The sequence below is a fragment of the Homalodisca vitripennis genome, chromosome 1 (assembly GCF_021130785.1).
Source record: "Homalodisca vitripennis isolate AUS2020 chromosome 1, UT_GWSS_2.1, whole genome shotgun sequence".
NCBI lineage: Eukaryota > Metazoa > Arthropoda > Insecta > Hemiptera > Cicadellidae > Homalodisca > Homalodisca vitripennis.
The window spans coordinates 113,212,034-113,233,710 of record NC_060207.1 but is presented as its reverse complement, the minus strand read 5'-3'; the positions used below and the strand labels follow the sequence as shown (position 1 = coordinate 113,233,710).

Below are 21,677 nucleotides of genomic sequence, written 5' to 3'. Positions count from 1 at the left end.
ACATATTCAACACGACAAACTCAAATTCAAATTTTTACAATAAAAGTGGTAATTAGGAACGTTAAATATTATTTTGTCTTTATCTATCCAATAAGATACGAATTTTGGAACTGGTCACCATTGATCTGTCAATTCTGATTATACACAATAATAAACTCTACAGTGAGTAAAACAAAGAAATCGGACTGATTAATTGCCACAGCATCTGTAAAGTTATAGTTAGGTTAAATGGATTGTCACAGTGTGTGTTATGTATTAATTATTTTTGGCAATAAAAGAAGATAAGGAAAAAATTTAATACGCCGTAATCTAACACAAAACAGTATAAGGGGAATATAGTTATTTAAACGTTAAAAAATACTGCACATGCATTTTATCATTCTAAGAAATTGGTAGGAATATAAAGATTCTACGGAGTAAAATTATCTAATATACTCGTAAATTGTGAGGCTTAAACTTGATTATGATTTAAAAAACTCATTGTTGTTTCTTTTAAGGAATTACACTCAACCAACTTAAAACGTTTGAGTAAAGTTATTGATAAACATTTTTAATGTCTGATGAACCTTTAGGGTTTAATATTGCCACAATTTAAGGCAAGTGTAAAAATTATGATTCACAGCTAGTACTCAAAGTGTTTTCTGACTCACATTTTCAGATACACCTCCCTGCATTCATTTTAATTTAAATGCTTTCATTATAAGAGTCAGTATACAACGATAAAGATATTTCATTGAAACATTAAATGTTGTTTCGTAATCGAACACTCTTCACATAAATATGACGTATTTCCTGTATAACTATAACACTCACTACCTCGTGAAGTAATTGACAGAAGAGATTGACGGATGTAACTTATCTAAAGCACTTCACATCTTATCCTTCATGAATGTCAAAATTATCTCCTGAGCTTTCATTCAAATTATCTTACAATGTGAGAAACGAACGATAGAATTAGATAAATTAGATCGTTTGAGCTTACATTTGGTTTTAGTCTTGGATAAATATTCGTATTATCAGGTATGTAAACAACCATTTCAATACGTTCTCTTCCTCATTATTTAACAGTATTTCATTCCCTCATCCGTGTATTAAGAATTAGGAGTGGTACACGATGTTGCCGAACTATTTTGTAGGAGGTAACTGCAGGTTATAAAATAGATAACACTACATGCTACACTATAAGTATGTGCCTATCAATTAACCTTCAACTTGTTAATAATAAATATATGTCTGTGTTTCAGTGGAAGTCCCGTTCTGTTATTTATAACAGTATTTATCCGTATTAAATAAAATTATTTTGTAGTTAACTTATTTGTAATCAAACTATTTCTAATTCCAAATAACTGTGACGGTGTAAAATGTAACAAATATAAAAATGGTATCCCTCTAGATGGAGAGTATGCACTTTGCGGGTTATAACAGTCAAGATATTATCTTGATAATTTTAGCATGAAGGCACAGTCGTGGAAAAGTCTTGGGAAAGCTGGGCAAAGTAAATGGAGTTGGAAAGGAAGGTTCAAACTAGAGGTAAATTCATTTGAATGAGTAGCTAGTAAACTAGAATATTTAATTCTCAATCAGAAATGTAACTTACATATATAGCTATTTATGAACCTCTCTCTAACAAGTATGGGGTTTTCAACTAGATATTTTGTGGCGGAAATTCATGGTATTTTGCGATAATAATATTAGAATTATAGAAAACATCAAAATTATAGCTCAAGAGTACCTTCTAGTGTGTCAAACTGTATAACCTCCTTTTTGTAAGTCTGTTAAAAAACGAGAGTTAAAAAGTCTATAGTCAACATAGTTGTGCCACAGCTACTGTGTTCGCAGGAAAATGAAAAAGCTAGCCCTTTAAACCACCCTTTTAACAGTGGTTTAACTCTTGTACTTAGTATGCCAAGATATTTGTTTCCACGCATTCCCGAAAAATTTGTTATTACCTCTTTTTTTATTATACTTTATTAAATTAAACATTTATTTTTCATAAATTGGTATAGTAACATCACAATTGCAACCGCATTAAGCAACATGATGGAGATATTTAAATTTGTTATTTTTACAGAAAGAAGCAGCGTAGTTAAAGATGTTAGGACCAATAGTGTTCCTACTTCTGTTTCATTATACAGGTAAGAAGACACACAGTGTTATATTAAACGTTTTAGATTTCGTATTTCATGGAAAATATCAATGACATTACATTTATTGAAGTTATCAATCTAATATTGACATGTCCGGTCTTATCGGGTGAAGTTCCATGTATTTTTTTATCTTTGATAACGAAATAAACGTCTATACTATAGAAGTAGCATTGTCATAGTCTTTATCACTTTTTATCTCAAGAACAATATTCACGATTAATCATAAAATCATATAATACTTGGTATTAGATTTTATTTCATATCCACGCAATATATCAGTACAATGGATCATTTTATTGAAGAATTCTAAAACATATATTGTATTATAGAATGGAAATCATTCATTTATATCAATATATACTGGAAAGTTACTTGAAATAAATTACAATGAACTACTCAATATTATAACAAATGTAATCAAATTAAAATTGGATTTTTAAGAAAACAAGTCTGTATAACCTTGACTGGTTTTTAGTCATCTAAAGAAGTAGGAGAAAATAATTAAAACTTTTATTAAATATATCCTGCAATACTAAGTTGTTATTACTGTTAAAAGTGGTAGTATTAATTCTTGGTTTATATTACAAGGAATTATACGAAAGAGTTACAATTAATATAATAAAAAGTACAGAGACAACTTTGACCAATTTCTTACTAAACTGACACAGAGACAATTTACTTATACCATCTAAAAAGAGCCATAAGAAAACTTAATATCATCTAGGTTACGTATTAATTCAGAAATGAAGATAAGGTGATGTACCTCTCTTACACTCCTATTATGCATCTATATTTATTACAATTATTTATTATAGCTTTTTAAAGCAAATTTTGCACGTTATAAATACTTTAAAATCGCCTTCACACTCAAATATAAGGATCGGACTGATTTTCAATAGTTTTATTGGACTATAGTGAGTAACTATAACCATGTTAATTATGTAAAAACCTGTTGTCGGTAAGCTTAAATGTGTTATTCGGAATGGAAATAATAGGATAAAAATAATTATTAAATATAACAAAAATAAAACTGTTTATCAGGAAGCTTTCTTGAGCGAAAAAGACATTTTCCTTTAAACATAGATTTTAAATAGCAAACTTATATTATTTAAAATTTAAAGCATGAAGTAATTTATTGTCATAGAATACCTTATGTGCGTTTATTGCTAAAGATCATGAGTTTGTATTACGTGTGAATCCCCAGAAAATTACATTTGTTACTGTTTACAGGTCATTACATTGAGAGTTTTCAATTTATCATCAATTAATGAAGGGTTGATATGTTTTTCAACAAAAATTCATATTATTGTCATAATATTTTTTTTCATACCATATGTAGAAACAAAGAACTTAAATTAATATGGCATCTTTAAAGAAACCCTCTTTTGAAAAAAGTATGATTGATTATTACCAACCCATTTTGAGGGGGTTTATATGTGGAAAGAATACTTGTACAATTGTACAAACTGGTGGTCCTGTAACACATGCCTCTTATAAGATTTCAAAACCTGTTTCTCCATTTTTATTCCCTTTGTTAAATCCAAAATAAAAATAGTATACCAATGTTGTGAAACAATTTTAACATGACCCGTTTGGCTAGATCTGCTGAAATAAGCAACTTCTTATATTCTTCCATGAGTATCAAATGGATAAGTTATATAAAACCTAGCTTTGCTCGATTAATAACTGGTTTATACCAACTCAATTTAATCCATAGCACACATTTCTTAAAATAATGTTCATTTAACAATACATAGATAAGAAAAACATATATATTATACAATGCCAGATTTAATACGTAATTATATATACAGGGTGTACATAAAGTCCTGCACGGGTATAATATTTTCTGAACGATAACAGATAAAGAAACAAGATTTGGTACATCAATACTACACCTAAAAATCTACTTTTTGAAGGAACTATCAGTTTTCTGTAATATCATGGGGACGTCCCGCAAGGAGTCAGAAGGAAATCTTAAATAGGAGCATAGGTCAATATGGACATCATTTTAAAGGGCTTATCTAGCAGAGTTTAATGCCGCAAACCGCACTCAAAAAGATTGATCCAGTACAAAATGGCGGCTGTTCAAAGATTTTACTTGGTTACATTTTATTAGTAGCCATAACCCCAGTAAAGCAAAACTGCAACCAAACGAATACTGCAGCTAACTACTACATTATGCTTGTCAGTTGTACAGAAGTGAATTATGACATTAGTTATCCTCAAGGGTTACAGATTTGGTCCTAATATATTGATAACGGGGAAAACCTGGTAACAGTAACAATTAGAAATCTCTTATCTTTGGGTCGCAGTTAGGACTTTCCTATTAGCCAGTCTATTCATAGTAGGCTATTCTAGTTTTCTTGTTTTAGTAGTGCTGTCCATCCATTTTATCAGTGCGCTTTAGTACAAAAGAGTTTGTCGTATTGCTTGTAGTTCTCAACTACACTATGTCGCTTGACGAACGTGAACGTATAACACTTCTTATGATGGTTGGGGAAATAACAGACGATCATACGAGGAAGCATGCCATTTATTTAATGACTACTTTCACGAGAGGCAGCCAATTTCTAGAACAACTGTAGGGAGAACTGTTCAACACTATGAAAACAGGAAGTGTTTCCGATCGTCATAGTTCGCTGAGATTTCTAATTGTTACTGTTATCAGGTTTTCCCCGTTATCAATATATTAGGACCAAATTTGTAACCCTTGAGGATAACTAATGTCATAATTCACTTCTGTACAACTGACAAGCATAATGTAGTAGTTAGCTGCAGTATTCGTTTGGTTGCAGTTTTGCTTTACTGGGGTTATGGCTACTAATAAAATGTAACCAAGTAAAATCTTTGAACAGCCGCCATTTTGTACTGGATCAATCTTTTTGAGTGCGGTTTGCGGCATTAAACTCTGCTAGATAAGCCCTTTAAAATGATGTCCATATTGACCTATGCTCCTATTTAAGATTTCCTTCTGACTCCTTGCGGGACGTCCCCATGATATTACAGAAAACTGATAGTTCCTTCAAAAAGTAGATTTTTAGGTGTAGTATTGATGTACCAAATCTTGTTTCTTTATCTGTTATCGTTCAGAAAATATTATACCCGTGCAGGACTTTATGTACACCCTGTATATACTCAAGCTGGTTTAAGACGTCCATACAATTATTTTTATGACTAAGGAATGAAGTTTTGGGGAACAATTGTTTCACCCAGTAATTAATATGACACGTCTCAATCAGTTCCAGGTGTGATGTCCGTAGACATACCCTGTGCTGCCAGACAGATGGAGTTCGGCACCGTATGCGTGTGTAACTCCAGCTATTGTGACACTGTGACTAGACCTTCGCCCTTGGCTACTGGGAGCTACTATCATTACACCACCAGTCAGGACAGTCCGGGCTTCACACGGACTACGGGGAACTTCATCGTCGAAGACCGTGTTTATGATGATAATGATGACCGTAAATATTTATATTATTCTATTTAATAACCTATTGGAGTTGTGCAACGTGAGGCATACTAGATATAGTCAAAGTTGGATACATATTAGTTTACAGATCTTTATCACCCAAAGCAATCAATTTCACTATGAATGCAAGGCTCAGTAGCTATGTTTTTGCCATAGCGCACGATAATAAGTAGGATATTTTTTGACATTTATTTATATGTCCAGGTAAAGATGCATGATGATCCAACTATGGAAACTGCGGACTTTTGTACTTGAACAAAGTTCCAGGATGTGTGGTGGGAATAGCATTTCTTCTAATGGTTACCGCTGGCCACAGGGATGGTGGTGGAATCTCAAAGTTTAGATTGAAATCAAATGGTAGCCACTGTTAGAGGCTTGAGCCTTAACGTCCACGATGGCACCTCTAGAAAGGAAGTATTAAGGAAATGTTGGCTTTCACAAGAGCCAATACTAAACACAGTGATGTTTGGGGACGTATTGATATCGAGAAACAGTTTCCTGTTTAATCAATTTACACAATCAATCATCCAAATAGGATGATGAGATATCATGAATACTGTAGATCAGTAATTTCAATAATGTTTCAAGTAATGCTTTGAACGTTGCAATTTATCACATTGTTTGTAACTATTTAAGGTTTTATTACAGTGTAGTTTTCACATCCATTCATATATTACTTTCACAATAAAATGTTAAACGGATCTTTAAAAGTTCATAATTCTGTCTATCTTTAGGTAAGTATGCTGTACGTGTTAGTTTTTATTTTTTAGTTTTAGTTTGTTTGAACTTTAATTTAGCCTCTTAAAAAGAGTTTTGTTTTGTGGTTTTCTTACATTAGATAAATAAATATGAAAACATTAGATAAGGAAAGTGACAAAACTAAATAGTCATTTATTATAAATATAAATTCTGTATAATTACAAAACAATTGCTTTATATTATGAAAAGTATTGCTTTTTATTGTTTTTTAATCTTAGCATAAAAAGATACCGGCGGAATTTTTGTAATTTTTGCGTAATATTTTGTTTTTATTTACATCTTTTTAATCTTTAACAATTTTAGCAAAGGTTTATATAAATTCTTATAAAATAAACGACAGTAATTTTCAACCAATTAAAAACATAATCATTATCTGTTATTATCTTTGTAACTTAGTTATTAATATGATAAGGCAAAACGCGTGCTAGGTTGTGCTAACACAATTTATGATTTCTGAAATGTTTATTTTAAAGTTTGTAGACACAGCAGATCTTAACTATATTTTTATTCAATTGCTTTGTTTATTTTTATGTATATCCTAAATATTTGTAATCCATTTTGAACGCCTTGTTTATTTGCACTGTTGGTAACCAACTCGGGACTGGCAGTTTCGGATCACATACAGCACTTGTACAAAAAAAGATGTATCATATTTTCGGTACCATCTAGTTCATCTCAGCCATTTAATCAACTACGAGTTTATAACAAAAACTTACCTGAGGTAGTTAATAATAGGTAAATAAGTTGGTGACTCTTCGGTTTCACATTTCCTATCTCTCAATAGTGGAAAAATGCCATTATTAAGGGTTAAAGCTACTTATTTAACACATAATTTTAGAAAATGTACCTCTAAAATACCTCAAATTGTAATTAGGTACCTTTTTCAGTACGTAGTTAAACTTTCTAAAGTTTAGAAGAAAAGCACTGTCTACTAGAAGAAAAGTAGATATCAGTATTTAAAATATGTGAATTAAAGCAGTAACTTGTAGAATATATGTAACACAAAACAATATCTTGTAAATTCTAGTATACATGGCAATTTATATTTCTATAGATATCGTGTTTACCGTGAATCCAAGTATTGAACACCAAGAAATATTGGGATTTGGAGGTTCTTTCACTGACTCCTCTGGCATTGTGATTTCCAACATGTCTACAGAGGTGCAGGACAAGATTATGGAGTAAGTATACGCTCATTTTCATCAATTTGTAAAGAACGCCTTGTGTGATGCTAAGCATTGTAATAGTGCTGCCTGTGTATGTAAATAATAAAAACAGTCAATCAATACATGCAATTTTTTACTTTTTCCTCCCTTGTCGAACTTAATAGACTAACTTAAGTAAATGTGTTTTCCAAACCCAAGTAGATGGTGCGGGCACTCCTTATCAGATTTCTCAGACAAAGTAAAGTGAAGCCTTTAGCGCGCGCGCGTGTGTTTGTGCATGGTAATATTTAGAGTCTAGAGTTATAGAGCGAAGAACAAAACAATGTAGAGATCCAATGGCAGGCTACTGATATTTAAAAATACAAATAAAAATGTATTTTAACTTTATTTTAACAACCAAAATATTATTGTACCCACACCACATCCATATACTACCAGTGTAATTACTGTTATTTGAATGAGGAAAAATACTTCAGATTCACTCTTTATTTAATAATTTTGACATGGTTTTGTGTTATACTGATTATTTCACATTTGAAACAGAGATTTACTAACATCAGTCGAACGATTCATACAATGTCGGAACATTGCTTAGATGATTAACTTCTTGAAATTGTTTGCCGCGCTGTCGGTCGCCATCTTCAATCAACAGACGTGAAACCGAAACTGGGGTAAAACAGAGATTTCTGCATTGATTTATTCAATGCATTAAAAAAAATTATTTTTATAATTCACTTTTACGTGACTGAATTACAATGTAAAATACTTGCTTCCCTCTTTTATTAATCATATTTGTCATATAATTTTTATTTAAATTTATACATTTTTAAAGAATTTTTATCCAACCTTAGATCCTATTTTGGAGCGACAGGAGTGGAGTACAATTTTGGGCGAGTCCCTATTGGTGGATCGGATTTCTCCGTGAGGTCTTACACTTATGATGATACACCATTCGATGGCGACCTCACTCATTTCAGTCTTGCTGAAGAAGATTACAAGTATAAGGTGCGCTAACGTATTAGACATAAATTATGTTTGTAAATTCATGTCTACAGTGAATTTGATAACTTAAACATTCTGCTGAAATTATGTAATATTCATAATGTCAATACCTGCACATCCTCCATCAAAACCTGCACACACTTAATGATTAAATAGGTTATGTGTTGATTTTTATCAAAGGTTTTGAACTCAACAACAAAGCTTAAACTTCCAAGAAATTCACTTTTGTATTGTGCTGAAAGCTTAATTTAACATAATTCTGGGCATTTAATCTCTCATCAAAATCAATGGATGGTTATAAATTCGTGAACTGTCCCCAAAACGTAAAATACTTTCTATTTAATTTGCTGTGAGTTGAAATTATAATATTTACATTCTTGATCATGCTGTCCCACACTTATGGTAGGAAGCAATAGTCTTGGCCCGATATGAACTATTCTGTACTTTTTATACTAAAACATTAATTCTATGTTTCATATGATTGAAAAATTTCAATTTCAATTACGTTGTCGATATTTATTACTTCTGAGTGCTGCAAATGTTTTAGTTTTAGAGCCGGACAACGGAGTCATATCCAATGCTCAAAGTAAGATATATATTATCACTTATATTAAACATATTTAAGCGAAAACGATCCAACACAATCTGTAAATTTGTATTAACCTCCTTAGGAATCGAACCCATGAATTCTCGCTTAGAGAGCCGCAAACCTCACTTCTGCTACGGTGAAGAACAAAAGGAAGCTTTAGGAACGTTTTAGAATGTCTTGTAAAAATGTATTATGTAAAGTATTGCTACAACAGTCTTAGTTCCGTTAAACATATCATACACTTGTTCTGTAATAGATGTAATTACATAGCTTGTTAAGTACATAACCATTGTTTCATATTTTCAGATTCCTTTGATACAGAAAGCCATGAACATCACCCCTCGCGAGATCAAACTCATTGGCTGCGCCTGGTCCTCCCCATCCTGGATGAAAACTAACGGTGCCGCTTCCTCGGGATATTTACTCAGTAAATACTACAGTTCCTGGGCCAAATATCACATCAAGTAATGAATTATTGGATTTATTAACAGTAATCACAGTTCTAACATACTTGATGTTATTTTTATGTATTTGGTAGAATACGAAATCTACCTACATAAAAGACAGATTAGAATTTGATCATACTACGGAGTATTTAGCCACCTTAAATAATAAAATCGTGTCCAATAGGCTAAAACGTAAGATATTTAAGTACAGAAAACAAATAGTTACGTGAAATATTCTTGTTTGATAAATTGTTAGTAACTTGTTATTTATTAGATTTCTAGATGGTTACGCCACTGAGGGGATCAAGTTCTGGATGATAACTAGTGGGAATGAAGTATTCTTCCCTCTTATTATTCAGGGGTCGTTTGGATTAAACATGATTATCATGCCCATGACTCACCGCCAGTGGGTCAAGGATCACATGGCACCCCTTCTCCAGTCTTCTAACCACAGCAATGTCAAGTTCGGACTCATAGATGACATGAGACCTTTCATCAACTTCTGGATGAGTCGGGTAAATATGGGGTTAACATTTATACAGAGTTTAAAATAAAATAAAAGACAAGTAATGTCTGTTTGAATCTTCACACAGATATTATAACGAAATCAAAATGGATAGAGATATTGAGTTATAAAACCCAATAATCACCTAAATTGTATTGTTTTCTAATGGTCAAATTGTAGTTTTAAATAGTTAATTGTGGTTTCAAACTTTGTATCTGTTGCAGGGGTGGTTTTTAGTTTCTCAGTTTTAATATGAGATTATCTATGTCAGAGATTTCAATGAAGCTTTCAAGTAGGATAAAATTACAAGATACAGATCAGAATCATGTGCCACGAAAAGTTAATTAATATTTATTAATACATTAAAAATCTCCATTGTCAGGTAGCCATAATTCTGAAACGTTTAGTTTCTCAAGCAAAAGGATTAAGTCTGAACTACAGTAATTAAGTTGTTCGGAGTTTAATACGTTTTAGAAAATATCCAAGTTTAGGACTTAGAAAAATGAACAGGGAATGTTATGTACTTTCCATTTATTCCTAATAAATACCCAAAAGATAGTTAAAACTAATAGTTTAAAGTAAATAGTTTTCAACAACTATTGATATCTCATTGTAAAATTTTCAATGTTTAAAATTATCATGAAAATAGTTTCATTTAAAACTGTTACTTTAAGCCCTATTATTGCACTCAAATTTTAAATATTACTATTATATATTTGTAAACATTATACTTTTACAATAACTGTCTTTCTAGGATCAAAATTTCCTCTTAAATTGATTTAATCTTGGAATGTTAATACGTTATTAACGCACTATTGGAAATGTTATGGTTTTATTCTGAATTTATCATTTGATAGTGGTTGCTAAGCTTTTAATGTGTTTTAAGCGATTAAAAACGCATTCTAAACTGTCATATTTATTGCTCTCAAAATTGGCTGTTGAGAATAGCAAAATTACAAAATATGTTTGCATATTAGTAATGCATCATGCCGCATAGATTATAGAAATGTAATAAATAATGGTTATGTTAAGTACAAGAGCGGCAGTAAGTTAAGTAGCTTCGGTAGAGGTGTACTTTGGGATGGGTCCCGATATTAATAAGTAAAATAAAATAATTTTATTACATCCGAATAATATATAATTTCTAATACTTGAATATGCAAGATATTGGGGTATTGCACGCTTTCTGGACTTTATACAGTATCGTTTAACTGAGATATTAGAAATTTACATTGTTTGAAACAAACGTATGGGTAGAAAATATTCCAAGAACACGTTCGATTACGATAAACACATTTCAGAACTACGATTGAGGTAATGCAAGGAAATAAGGATTGTTAAGTAAGTTAGTCAGAATAAACTTTTAATTTTTCGCGTGTTAAAACTTGAGCGGCGGAGGCGATTTCAGGATTAATTAGCGCGGAGGCGGTGCGTGGGCCGGTGGAAGCGCGGGGTGTATAGCAGTGGAGGCGGTACGTGGAGTAGGCAAGGTTAGTATGACGTCATCAAGTAACTGAACCATATAAAAGGAAAACTATTTATATCGAGGTTTGGGTACTAATTTGAAATCCAATGTGAATATTAATCGGATTTATATACCATGGGAGAGATGACACTATGTCAACTATATATATCTGGTAATACTAGGACACGTGGTTTACATATTAGTCATTTTGGCTCTTATTATAATGTAACATGAAAGTTATATTCAATAGTTCTTCTATAAACATTGCGCTTTCAACGCTCTAGATTCGCCCAGGAGGATTCACTTCTACCTTGTTTATATCAACAAGTACAACCTACACTAAGTACAGCAAAAGCCGATCATGTTATTTATATCCGAGAACCTAATGGATGTCTAGGGGTGACACTAAGTGGCTTAAGCGGTAACTTGATCGATAGGTCGTTTACTGTAAGGGCTATTATTTTAGTGTTAAACGTTAGTTAGTACCGTTTCCTGTCCACTTGGAAACGTACAGGCTGGAACAGAGACATCCAAAGATGGTATGACGAAGATAATTAACATCTCTTCTCATCGCGGCTGTACTATGGAATCTCGGCAGGAGGCGGTAACAATCTCTCACCCTTATTCATTTCAGTAGCCGTGCTCTTATGACCTTATAGGTTAAGTGGAATCAAAGTTTCACAAGTCCTTGCTTTATTGAATATAAACTGAAAAGACGGTTTAATTTCTTTTAATACAAACCTGGGAATGGATGCAAATTTTACTATTTCTATGTCCTTTTAATTTAACTCTGGTCTATTTATATTTATATATTTAATTGTATTTGCTAATGCATAACCGAGCTATGCTGGGAAGGTTTTATTTATTAAGAATGTTGAGTTTACCTCCATTTTACATGGTCGAAACGATTAAATGATACAGTTTTAAACTTCTTCGTAGACGTTGACTCCAGATTTGGGGAGTCAATTCTGTGACAGCATGGTATTTCCTAAGCTGCGCTGAGCGGAAGGCGAAATAGGGCTGAACTTAATATTCCTATTTTCTAATTAATGGCCATGAAAATCCTCTATATCTAAATATATAGTATTGTGTAAAGAATGTTGGTGTTCCAGTTCGCCAGGTACCCGGATACTTATGATCTTGTAGCAGGAGTAGCACTCCACTGGTACTGGGACTGGATCTCTCCATCCTTCGTGGCGGACGATTACCATAAGAAATTCCCCGACAAGCTGATACTCTATACTGAGTCTAGCATCAACGTTATACTTTTTGGTAAATCAATTCTGTACTAATGTATTTTCTTATGAAGCTTTTTTGTTTAGTTAACATATATGTGAATCAAATTATAAGTACTTACACATGAACAGGTGTAATCTTCATATTGAACAAGTTGTGTGCGTTGATTACTTGTATTACCCTGTTAGATTAATTTGTAAAATGAAAATGAATATTTTGCAGTGTATTATGTTTAAACAAGAGTTCGTTCATTTTGCTAATTTTGCTTCTTTGTTGCAAATCTTGAAAAAAAATCTGAAGAAAAGAAACACGGTTGGTACAAAGCGTTAATTGCCACATTTTAGTGATACATTTCATTAAAAGTATAGCAAAACGTGTGTCCAATTTGTCACGATTAAATGATAACTAGTTATAGTTATGAAATAGTAGGCAAAGTGACAGAAATGTCCTTTGAAGCAAATCTAATATATATATATATATATATATATATATATATATATATATATATATATATATAATATATATATAAGTTACACACAGAATATATTATACAGTTTGTTAAGTTAATACAGAATACATTATAATACATTATAAAGCTTATACACAGAAACATATTTACAGAAACAAAACCTGTAATGATACTTAATGTAATCCTCAATAGACATATATTATTTTGGTTTTTTAACAAAAAATAATTTTTAAAGTCTAATTAGGCAAGTATAAACATTATGTAAATTTTAAAAGCCTTGATGAAACATACTGATAAGTAAAAAAGAAACTTGGGAAACCCTGTAAATCATGGTGAGCATGTGAAGATTCCACATTTGGATTACAGTGATCATAACTGAAGTTTATTAAAATATTAACTAAAAAGTCAATTGTGTACAGAAAAAAGTAAAATATAAAGTATCGCATTCCAAAAATGTATGCCACATTTTTAAGAGGGTGTTTTTTGAAAGTAGCACATTTATTTTTAAATCTTGTCACTTGTAACTCAATACACTTCAGAGTAAAGAATACTTAGCTGTAAACGTATTTTTTAAAGTTTTATTTTTATAGGAAAATACCAAAGCTATGAACTACCACACAAGTCACCTAGCGCCTATTCAATGTTGGGTTTATATAACTGATCAGACTTAAAGGGTATCCAAGTGTCAGAAGTTGAACTTTGTTAATCCACTCGCCCACCTAGATCTCTCTCGTATCCTAAACATTCATCAACCATTGGTTTCTAGATACCCCATTTGATTCTGCGTACCGTATAATAGATAACGTATTAGAATGTTTTTATGCGAATCTTGGTCGTTCATTTAATAACTTTGTCAAACTTACATAATGAAGATACAAAAAATACTAGATTGCAGCAACTAATATTTCAAATTTATCATTTTCACAAACTATATTAATGATTGAACTCCTATGATTATAAAAGATTTCCAAAATGTCTCCCTTTAATTGTTACGTATTATGAATTTTGTAAACTTAATTAAGTATTTTTCAGGAGGACAACCAGTAGAATTGGGGTCATGGCGTCGAGGTGCCTTATATGCTTTCAACATAATGCAGGTAATAATAAAAATTTAGAATACTCCATGAGTTAATATAAATATCTCCTTAATATAATTTATTTGTAACTCGATAGACGGAAAGAGATAGAAAGAGAGAACTGTATTTGGGAATACGTGTAGGCATTTGTATGTGGCAGTAGGATAATGGGTAATATGTTTATGAATTTAGGGATCAATATGAATTACGAATGGATGACATTTTTCATCCCTTTTTTGTCAGTTTGGTTGCATAGGTAGGCTTGCGCTTTCAAATGTGTACAATATTAAGAGTAGCAATCAATGCACCATTTACTTAGTGTCTCACGCAGTTATTGTTGCAGAACATAAATCACTGGGCGAATGCGTACATAGACTGGAATCTTGTCCTCAACACTGACGGTGGACCATACATAAGCTTACCCTTGGATGCTGCCATCATTGTTAATCAGACCAGTGGAGAGTTCTACAAGAACCCAATGTTCTATACACAGGGTCACTTCTCCAAGTTCATCCCTCCAGGTTCCAGGCGAATTGATGTACAGTCCAACCAGAACAGTTCCGCTAATGTCACTCAGACTGGTAACAACTTCGACATGAAGATTTTACTTGGTCTACTGACACCTTCTCCTGAAGTTTCTGATAACTCTTCCACACCGAGTCCACTCCCGACCTTCCCACCATTTCCTTACATAGGGGTACCTCAGACTGTTGAGTGCTTGGCCACCAAAAACCCAGACAACAGCTCTACTGTGATCGTATTCAATGCGTAAGTATAGCATAACAGTTTATAAGCTCGAATATACTTCATGTTTCTAAGTTAAGTCTCAAGAAAGTTTTAGTATCTTTGGTGAAATTTGTATTCAGGTTCCTTACTGTTGTTTTGGGTAAATGTTTGCCATAAGATCTAAATGAACACGAAACCTATCTGTAATGTTGTAATCCTCTCCACCGCCTTTAAAGACATTCATATTTAGCTTGATAGTAGAAAATATAATAAAATTGTAATATTGATTGTAATAATATCATTACGAGTTCTGAAATTTGTAGTGAGTAATTAAATGAGAGAAACTTATAAAATTTCCCATACAATGTATCAAGGTTTATCTGCTTGATTTTCGTTGCTTTGTATATAATATAGAAAATTACAGATATCTTAATAGTACAAACAAAAAACGAAGCAAAAAAAGGAAACACCTTTATTTTTTTTCTATTTACGTCTTTTATTGTGTATGGTGGGAGATATGAGAATGATTTAAATTCAATTTGTTCAATTTACCTATCGTATAAATTAATAATCTCATCTGTTATATTTAAGAGCACGACAATAATATTTAAAACAAACTGAAAAACAAAGTTACAGGTATTATTTTTTGTTTTAGTTTTACAAGATATTTGCCGATTACATATATTGCACTCAATACACGAGTTGGCTTAATATCTATTAGCCAATATCTATTAGTGATATTTATGCTACTATAGGTTTCTTACATGCAATCATCTCATGGTAACGTAAACAATAGACGTGGCATTTTTTTCTCAAATAATAATAAAACGAATCATTGTTTGTAAAAACTATATTAGTATTCATGTAAATAATGATATACTTAATCAAAATTGATTTAAATTTTAAGATTTACCATCACTTTGTTTTCAATTACTTTTTCTATAACTGTCATGCTTTCCCGATAAAGACCGTTACATCATGTTTAGCAAGAATTTTCACATGAGAATAGCTACGAATATTAATTTTCTCCCAATCAATAGTTTTACTCATCCATTCATTTCTGATCTACCCAAATAGTAGATTACATTTTTCAGATTTCGCATGAAAATACCAGGCCATACCTCTCGCCTGGATATGACTATACACAGTCTAAGAATAGCAGTGTCAATAGACCCAACTAAAAGAATGTTTTTCAAAAATCGTTTTGGGAAAAGCTTATGATACAAAAAAAAATACAAAAAGCTACAAGTTTTATATATATATATATATTTTTTTTTTTTTTTGTAAGATATTTGCCGATTACATATATTGTACTTGTATATAATTACGACGTCCTTTCAATTTTGGAAGAGAATACGCCATTCGAGCCAATAAACGATATCTGTGTGTCAGGTGATTAACCCTCACTAGTCGGTAGGGCAACAATCTTCATTAGTTGTGTTTTATTTTCTCATTAGCTCCGTTATTAATAGCATAACCGTGTTATAACTATAGGTCTTTTATCTAAAGATTAATCATTTTGCACTCTCAAAAGTGTACAAAAACACAACTTGAAACTGTGTACTTGTATTACAGAAAGGATGTGGCTGTTAACGTCACTATAGCGGACGTGATGGCGGGCAACATCACTGTGACTATGGCTGCACAGTCGATCAACTCGTTCGTCTACTGGCGCAACCCTAGTTGACGAGAGTGTCAGTAAAGTTTTAAATTATCAAAAGATGAGTTATTTACCTTGCTTTGTTTAACATAAGATTCGTTAAAACATAATATATGCTTTATTTGTATTAACATGTATCAAGTGTATTTATTTTTGTAGCTTCCGTCGCAACTGAGTGGAAGGAAATCTCAAAATACTTTTTTTGTTTCTTTGGTGATCATATTTTTTATTGTGACTTTATTGTCTTTATTGAAATCTGCCCATTTTTAAATAATTTTTAAAACTTGCCTAGCAAGTTTTGTTGGAATTTCTTAAAATTCCAGAACATACTATACTTCATAAATATACGGAGCGCTATATAATTAGCTATTAAATAGTACCTAATTTTGTGTGTTTAAATCAAGGAGCTTCAACAAGTAAGGTGAAGACAATCGGAGTTATTTAAAGTTTATTTTATGAATGTTTTATGTTTTGTATTGAGGAGTATTTAATTTCGTAACATAAAAATGTAATTTTGTTTTGTAACAAAAACACATCACTATATTTAAAATTGATGTTAAAATCATTTGCTCAATGAATTGGTCACAAATACAAAATAATTTTCTGAGCTTCGTTACTATTCTTTATAGAAATAGTTACTGTTACTAAAAGGTATGGTTCGTAATGTCTGAGATATTAACAGTATGCCACATTTTCAATTCTAGCACTTGATATATTTTATATTGTGAAAATATTTTAATTGATATCACCCATAAAACCATTTTTTTCAAACTCCTAAATTAGAAGGTACACAGATGCCATGACGGGACAATGTACGTGTTAACTAAACAAAATTACTTCAATTAATATGTAATTATTGGTTTCATAATCTCTTCTGAGATCAAAACAAAAGAGGCTATTAAGTGGAGGATTTATCAAAACCATCGGAGGCATTCCTTATATTATAGATAGAACTAAACTATTCGTTGTTCATACTAAAACACTCTCACATCATCAGATTAACTGAGTACTATTAACATGCAGAGCAAATGGCTCTATTGCCTCATGACCCATTAAGTTACTTTTGGTCAACATTTGGAAACTTTTTAGGTAGTGTCTTCTCTGGCTTTAGAGAAGTGGTAAAGATGATGAATAATATTTAATTCCAATTGATTTTTTGGGCTAAGAACAATTTTTTGTCATAAGTGTGAGAACAAATTTTTATTAAATTTATAGATGAATTTCTTCTAAGAAAGAGAACGATTGTCAGCCTCTCTAGTTTTCATAGGGAGTGAAATGGAAGGGTGCAACACTTGTCTATGAACATTACGACATCCACATCCTCACATTTATGTATTCAAACCAATAATTGTTTGCATGTTATTTAATTCACATAAAACCTTATCGCTATTACAAAATATAATAGGTAATTGTTGTTTTTAATTTTCAGGACTCTTTCTTAGTATTATTACTCATTCTAGATAATTGTTAATGTGTAACAGCCAGATGTTGAAACCGAACATAAATTTTATTTCAATAACAAATAGTTATTGTTTATGATAAAAAATTAACTTTTTATATTTAACGTTGAACAGTTTGACTTAGTAATTCTATAATACATTATTGAACGATCCTACGTAGATTAAACGTGGAATTTATCAAATAAGATTAAAATAATACGAAATAATCATCAGTATGTAAGTGATGTTGGAGTGCATAACAAGGTCTACGTCATAGTGTTGCTATTGTCTTTTGTATGTTGGTGTGGGTTAGTGTGCAAGAAACAGTCTGCCGATTCATTTGGCTTAATTTCCGTCCATGATGTTGTTATTGCAAAATGTATCAAAATATAATAAATTGACAAGCCATATTTCTCGAGTTACGGTTTATCTTACTACTTTTTCAGGTCGGCAGTGTAAAATAATCATGGATACAAACGTTAACATTTCACATTCCTCTCAGTGCAGTGGCTGAATCTGATACTAATTCATAATTCATTATCTCTTTATTGCGTATTTGACAATATATAACATTGTATTGCAATAGTCAAATGCATCATAAAATATATCCTAACTACACATTCACTCACAGTCATACTTACATCTCAGCATTCTCACGACACAATCACACAGACTTCGGATCCATGATTTTCAATCATCCCAACGGCTCGTCATGAATTCATCAACCGAGTAAAACGCTTTAGACACCAACAGGCGTCTGAGACGAGTTTTGAATTGATTGAGGTTGTTGGAGTTTTTGATATCCTCAGGGAGCTTGTTGATTAGTCTGACACCCACCTGCTGAGGGAGGTGTTGCGATAATGTCAGTCTGCGTTGATGAGTTCGCAAGTTGTCCCTGCCTCTAGTTTCATATTGGTGAACGTCCCTGCCACTTATCAAGGCACATCTCGATCTGCAGTACACGATCACCTCAAAAACGTAAAGGCAGGGCAATGTCATCAATCCCAGCTCCCCGAAAGATGCCCTGCACGACTCTCTATAATTCAGTTTTAAAATTATCCTGACTGTTTTTTTTGGAGCCTGAAAACCCGTTCCATTTTGTTTTTGGCACATCCTCCCCAGAGTCTTAATCCATACACAAGATGTGGATGGATTAGGCCGTAATAGGCCGTTTTGAGAACCTCTAGGGTACAGAACTTTGCTAGGTGCCGTAGGGCAAATATGCCTGTGGTAACTCTAGCACAGATGCTATCTACATGATTTTTCCAGGTCAGTCCTCTGTCAAGGAACATCCCCAGAAACTTTGTGGAATCCGTATCCTCTAAAAGGGCATCATCCGCAAAGACAGAAGGTCGCATCGCATGATCATTCTGACGAAGAAAAAAATTGATGACGCTTGATTTTGACTGGTTTGTTGTCAAGTTCAATTCTGTGAAATATTGAATGCATGCGTTCAATCACAAAAGATTTGATTTCCAGGTCTTGTTTTGATACTGTCACAGACTTGCCTTTTGGAATCTGGATTCCACGCCTGTCTGAAGAGATACACAGAAGTCAAGGACGAAAACTTCTGACAGTATCATATTTCAGACACTACACTTAAGAGAAAGGTGGAATTGAGATAAACTCGACACTTGTATTAAATCAGGAAGTCAGAATTTTTAAGTTAATGATTTTTCTCTGAGTGTACTGTCACTACGTCTTGTTGTTGTCAATGTCGGATTCATTGCGCCTAATCAACATAATACTGTTCCCTTGTAAAGTCTTGTGTGCATGTACTCAGGCTTGTTGGCACGAAGCCTAGTTGTGTAGCGCTGTTGCATTCGAATAAACGGGTTCTAATTAGCTTGGGATGAGCAGAGTAGCCTGTAATCAAATCACATTATCTCAACTTGTTAAAATTATCTTCTAATCTTTCATAACATATCCAAGAAAGAGATAAAAAGTGCATATGGAATAGATTGAACTACAGGAAAAAGCTTTTTACCGCCTACTCAAGCATGTGAATTATAACTTTAAACCTTTCTATAACCACTACGTTACCAACCTTATTTTATGTTTTATCATGTTCATAACATTATTGAAGTATACTGACATTTCTGTTATTATTATCATGGTATTAAATTATTAGTTATATCGGATGGTAACTAAGTCTTGAATGGCTTAATATTATTTTTACCAAATAAATAACCAGTGCTCAATAGTACTTGTAGGACGTCTTTATACAAAACAGCTAAATAATTGACAATTACCTGGTATCTAATATCTTCAAACATTTCATGCAACAACGAGCATGATAATTGGATTCTGTCCAAGAATAACCAGATATCATCCTTGCAAGAATAACTTCAAGGGTATATAGACATCGTGAAATTTTGTTTAAGAAACTGCTTTCTCAGGTTTATGTCAATAATTTTCCTCTGAGCATTAAAATAAGAGAAAATTATATCGTTTCAAAGCTTTACTAAAAGTAATTTAGAGATTTGTGACCTTTTACTGCGTTGAGGGTTTCATCGCTAGCCGTTGGGAATAATAACTCAACTGACTGACTCTGCTGTTTAGTGAAAAAAGTGAATCCAATTTTGCGCTTGGATCAATTAAATAAATAAAATAAAATGGTTATAGGGCAAGTTTTATTTCATACCACTATCTGATACGATATCGTATATTATTACTATATACTAATGCAGCAGACTAAATACTATTACATCATTAGACTTTTGCTATATATGTAAACGTATCTTTTGAATTAAACATTTGTGACTAATCGTATGATATCTTGAAGTTTTATAGAAGAAATATAACAGAGAATAGTCACTGGAACAAAGTTCACAGCGCGATCCGACGGCCAGACCTAGGGGCTACTATCTGTGAGATATAACGCATCATCAGTCAGTCATTCTGTGGAATGATAGTAGTTATTCTCAGTGAGATATCTGGGCTTGTATTTTCTTTGGCTGTGCATTATTGGCTGATCGTTAGCGAAGCCTATCACTCGAATAGCTGTAGACAAAGTTCATTTCTGTCTTTCTGTCCGCAAGGTGAAAAATTACTAACCTATAGACTTGAAATTTTACATTAAGGTTCATTCCTATAAGAGTAACACTGGTTTGATGATGGTGCATGTCACTCCAAAGGGATTTTGCTGAGCATTAGTAACAAAGTTACAATAATAAGTAACAAACTAGTACACTAATAAAAGTGATTCTAACATGTGACATATTAACACATGTAGCCTAACTATCGTAAAACATACAGCATTTTATGGTGACTTGATATCTAGATTTTTATTACTGTCACTCTTAAATTAAACCCAATTTAATAAACAACAATGTGAATGTATCATTTGGCCAGATATCTCGAGAAAGATTTCACCTGTACACTTGAAATATTGTATGAAACTGTATTTCTACGTAGACATGAATAAACTGATAGAACCGTGGAATTTTTCTGAGCGTCGTTGATACTCATAAATAGACAAATACTCTAATATTTTCCAAACGATGTAAACATTTCTTTT

At 32.3% G+C, this 21,677-nt stretch overlaps 2 protein-coding genes across 2 annotated transcripts in view; one reads left to right on the top strand and one right to left on the bottom strand.

Moving 5' to 3' along the window:
- LOC124369605 (frequenin-1) overlaps positions 1-21,677 on the bottom strand; it is a 211,177-nt gene that overhangs the window by 149,625 nt on the left and 39,875 nt on the right. The gene's annotated exons all lie outside the window — the stretch shown is intronic.
- Positions 888-16,855, top strand: LOC124369590 (putative glucosylceramidase 4). The gene is made up of 11 exons (XM_046827635.1): positions 888-1,020; positions 2,072-2,135; positions 5,390-5,611; positions 7,433-7,559; positions 8,396-8,549; positions 9,442-9,599; positions 9,856-10,096; positions 12,664-12,823; positions 14,289-14,353; positions 14,676-15,100; positions 16,634-16,855. Exons 2-11 carry the CDS (start codon positions 2,093-2,095, stop codon positions 16,743-16,745), a joined length of 1,707 nt encoding a protein of 568 aa, XP_046683591.1. The 5' UTR covers positions 888-1,020; positions 2,072-2,092; the 3' UTR covers positions 16,746-16,855.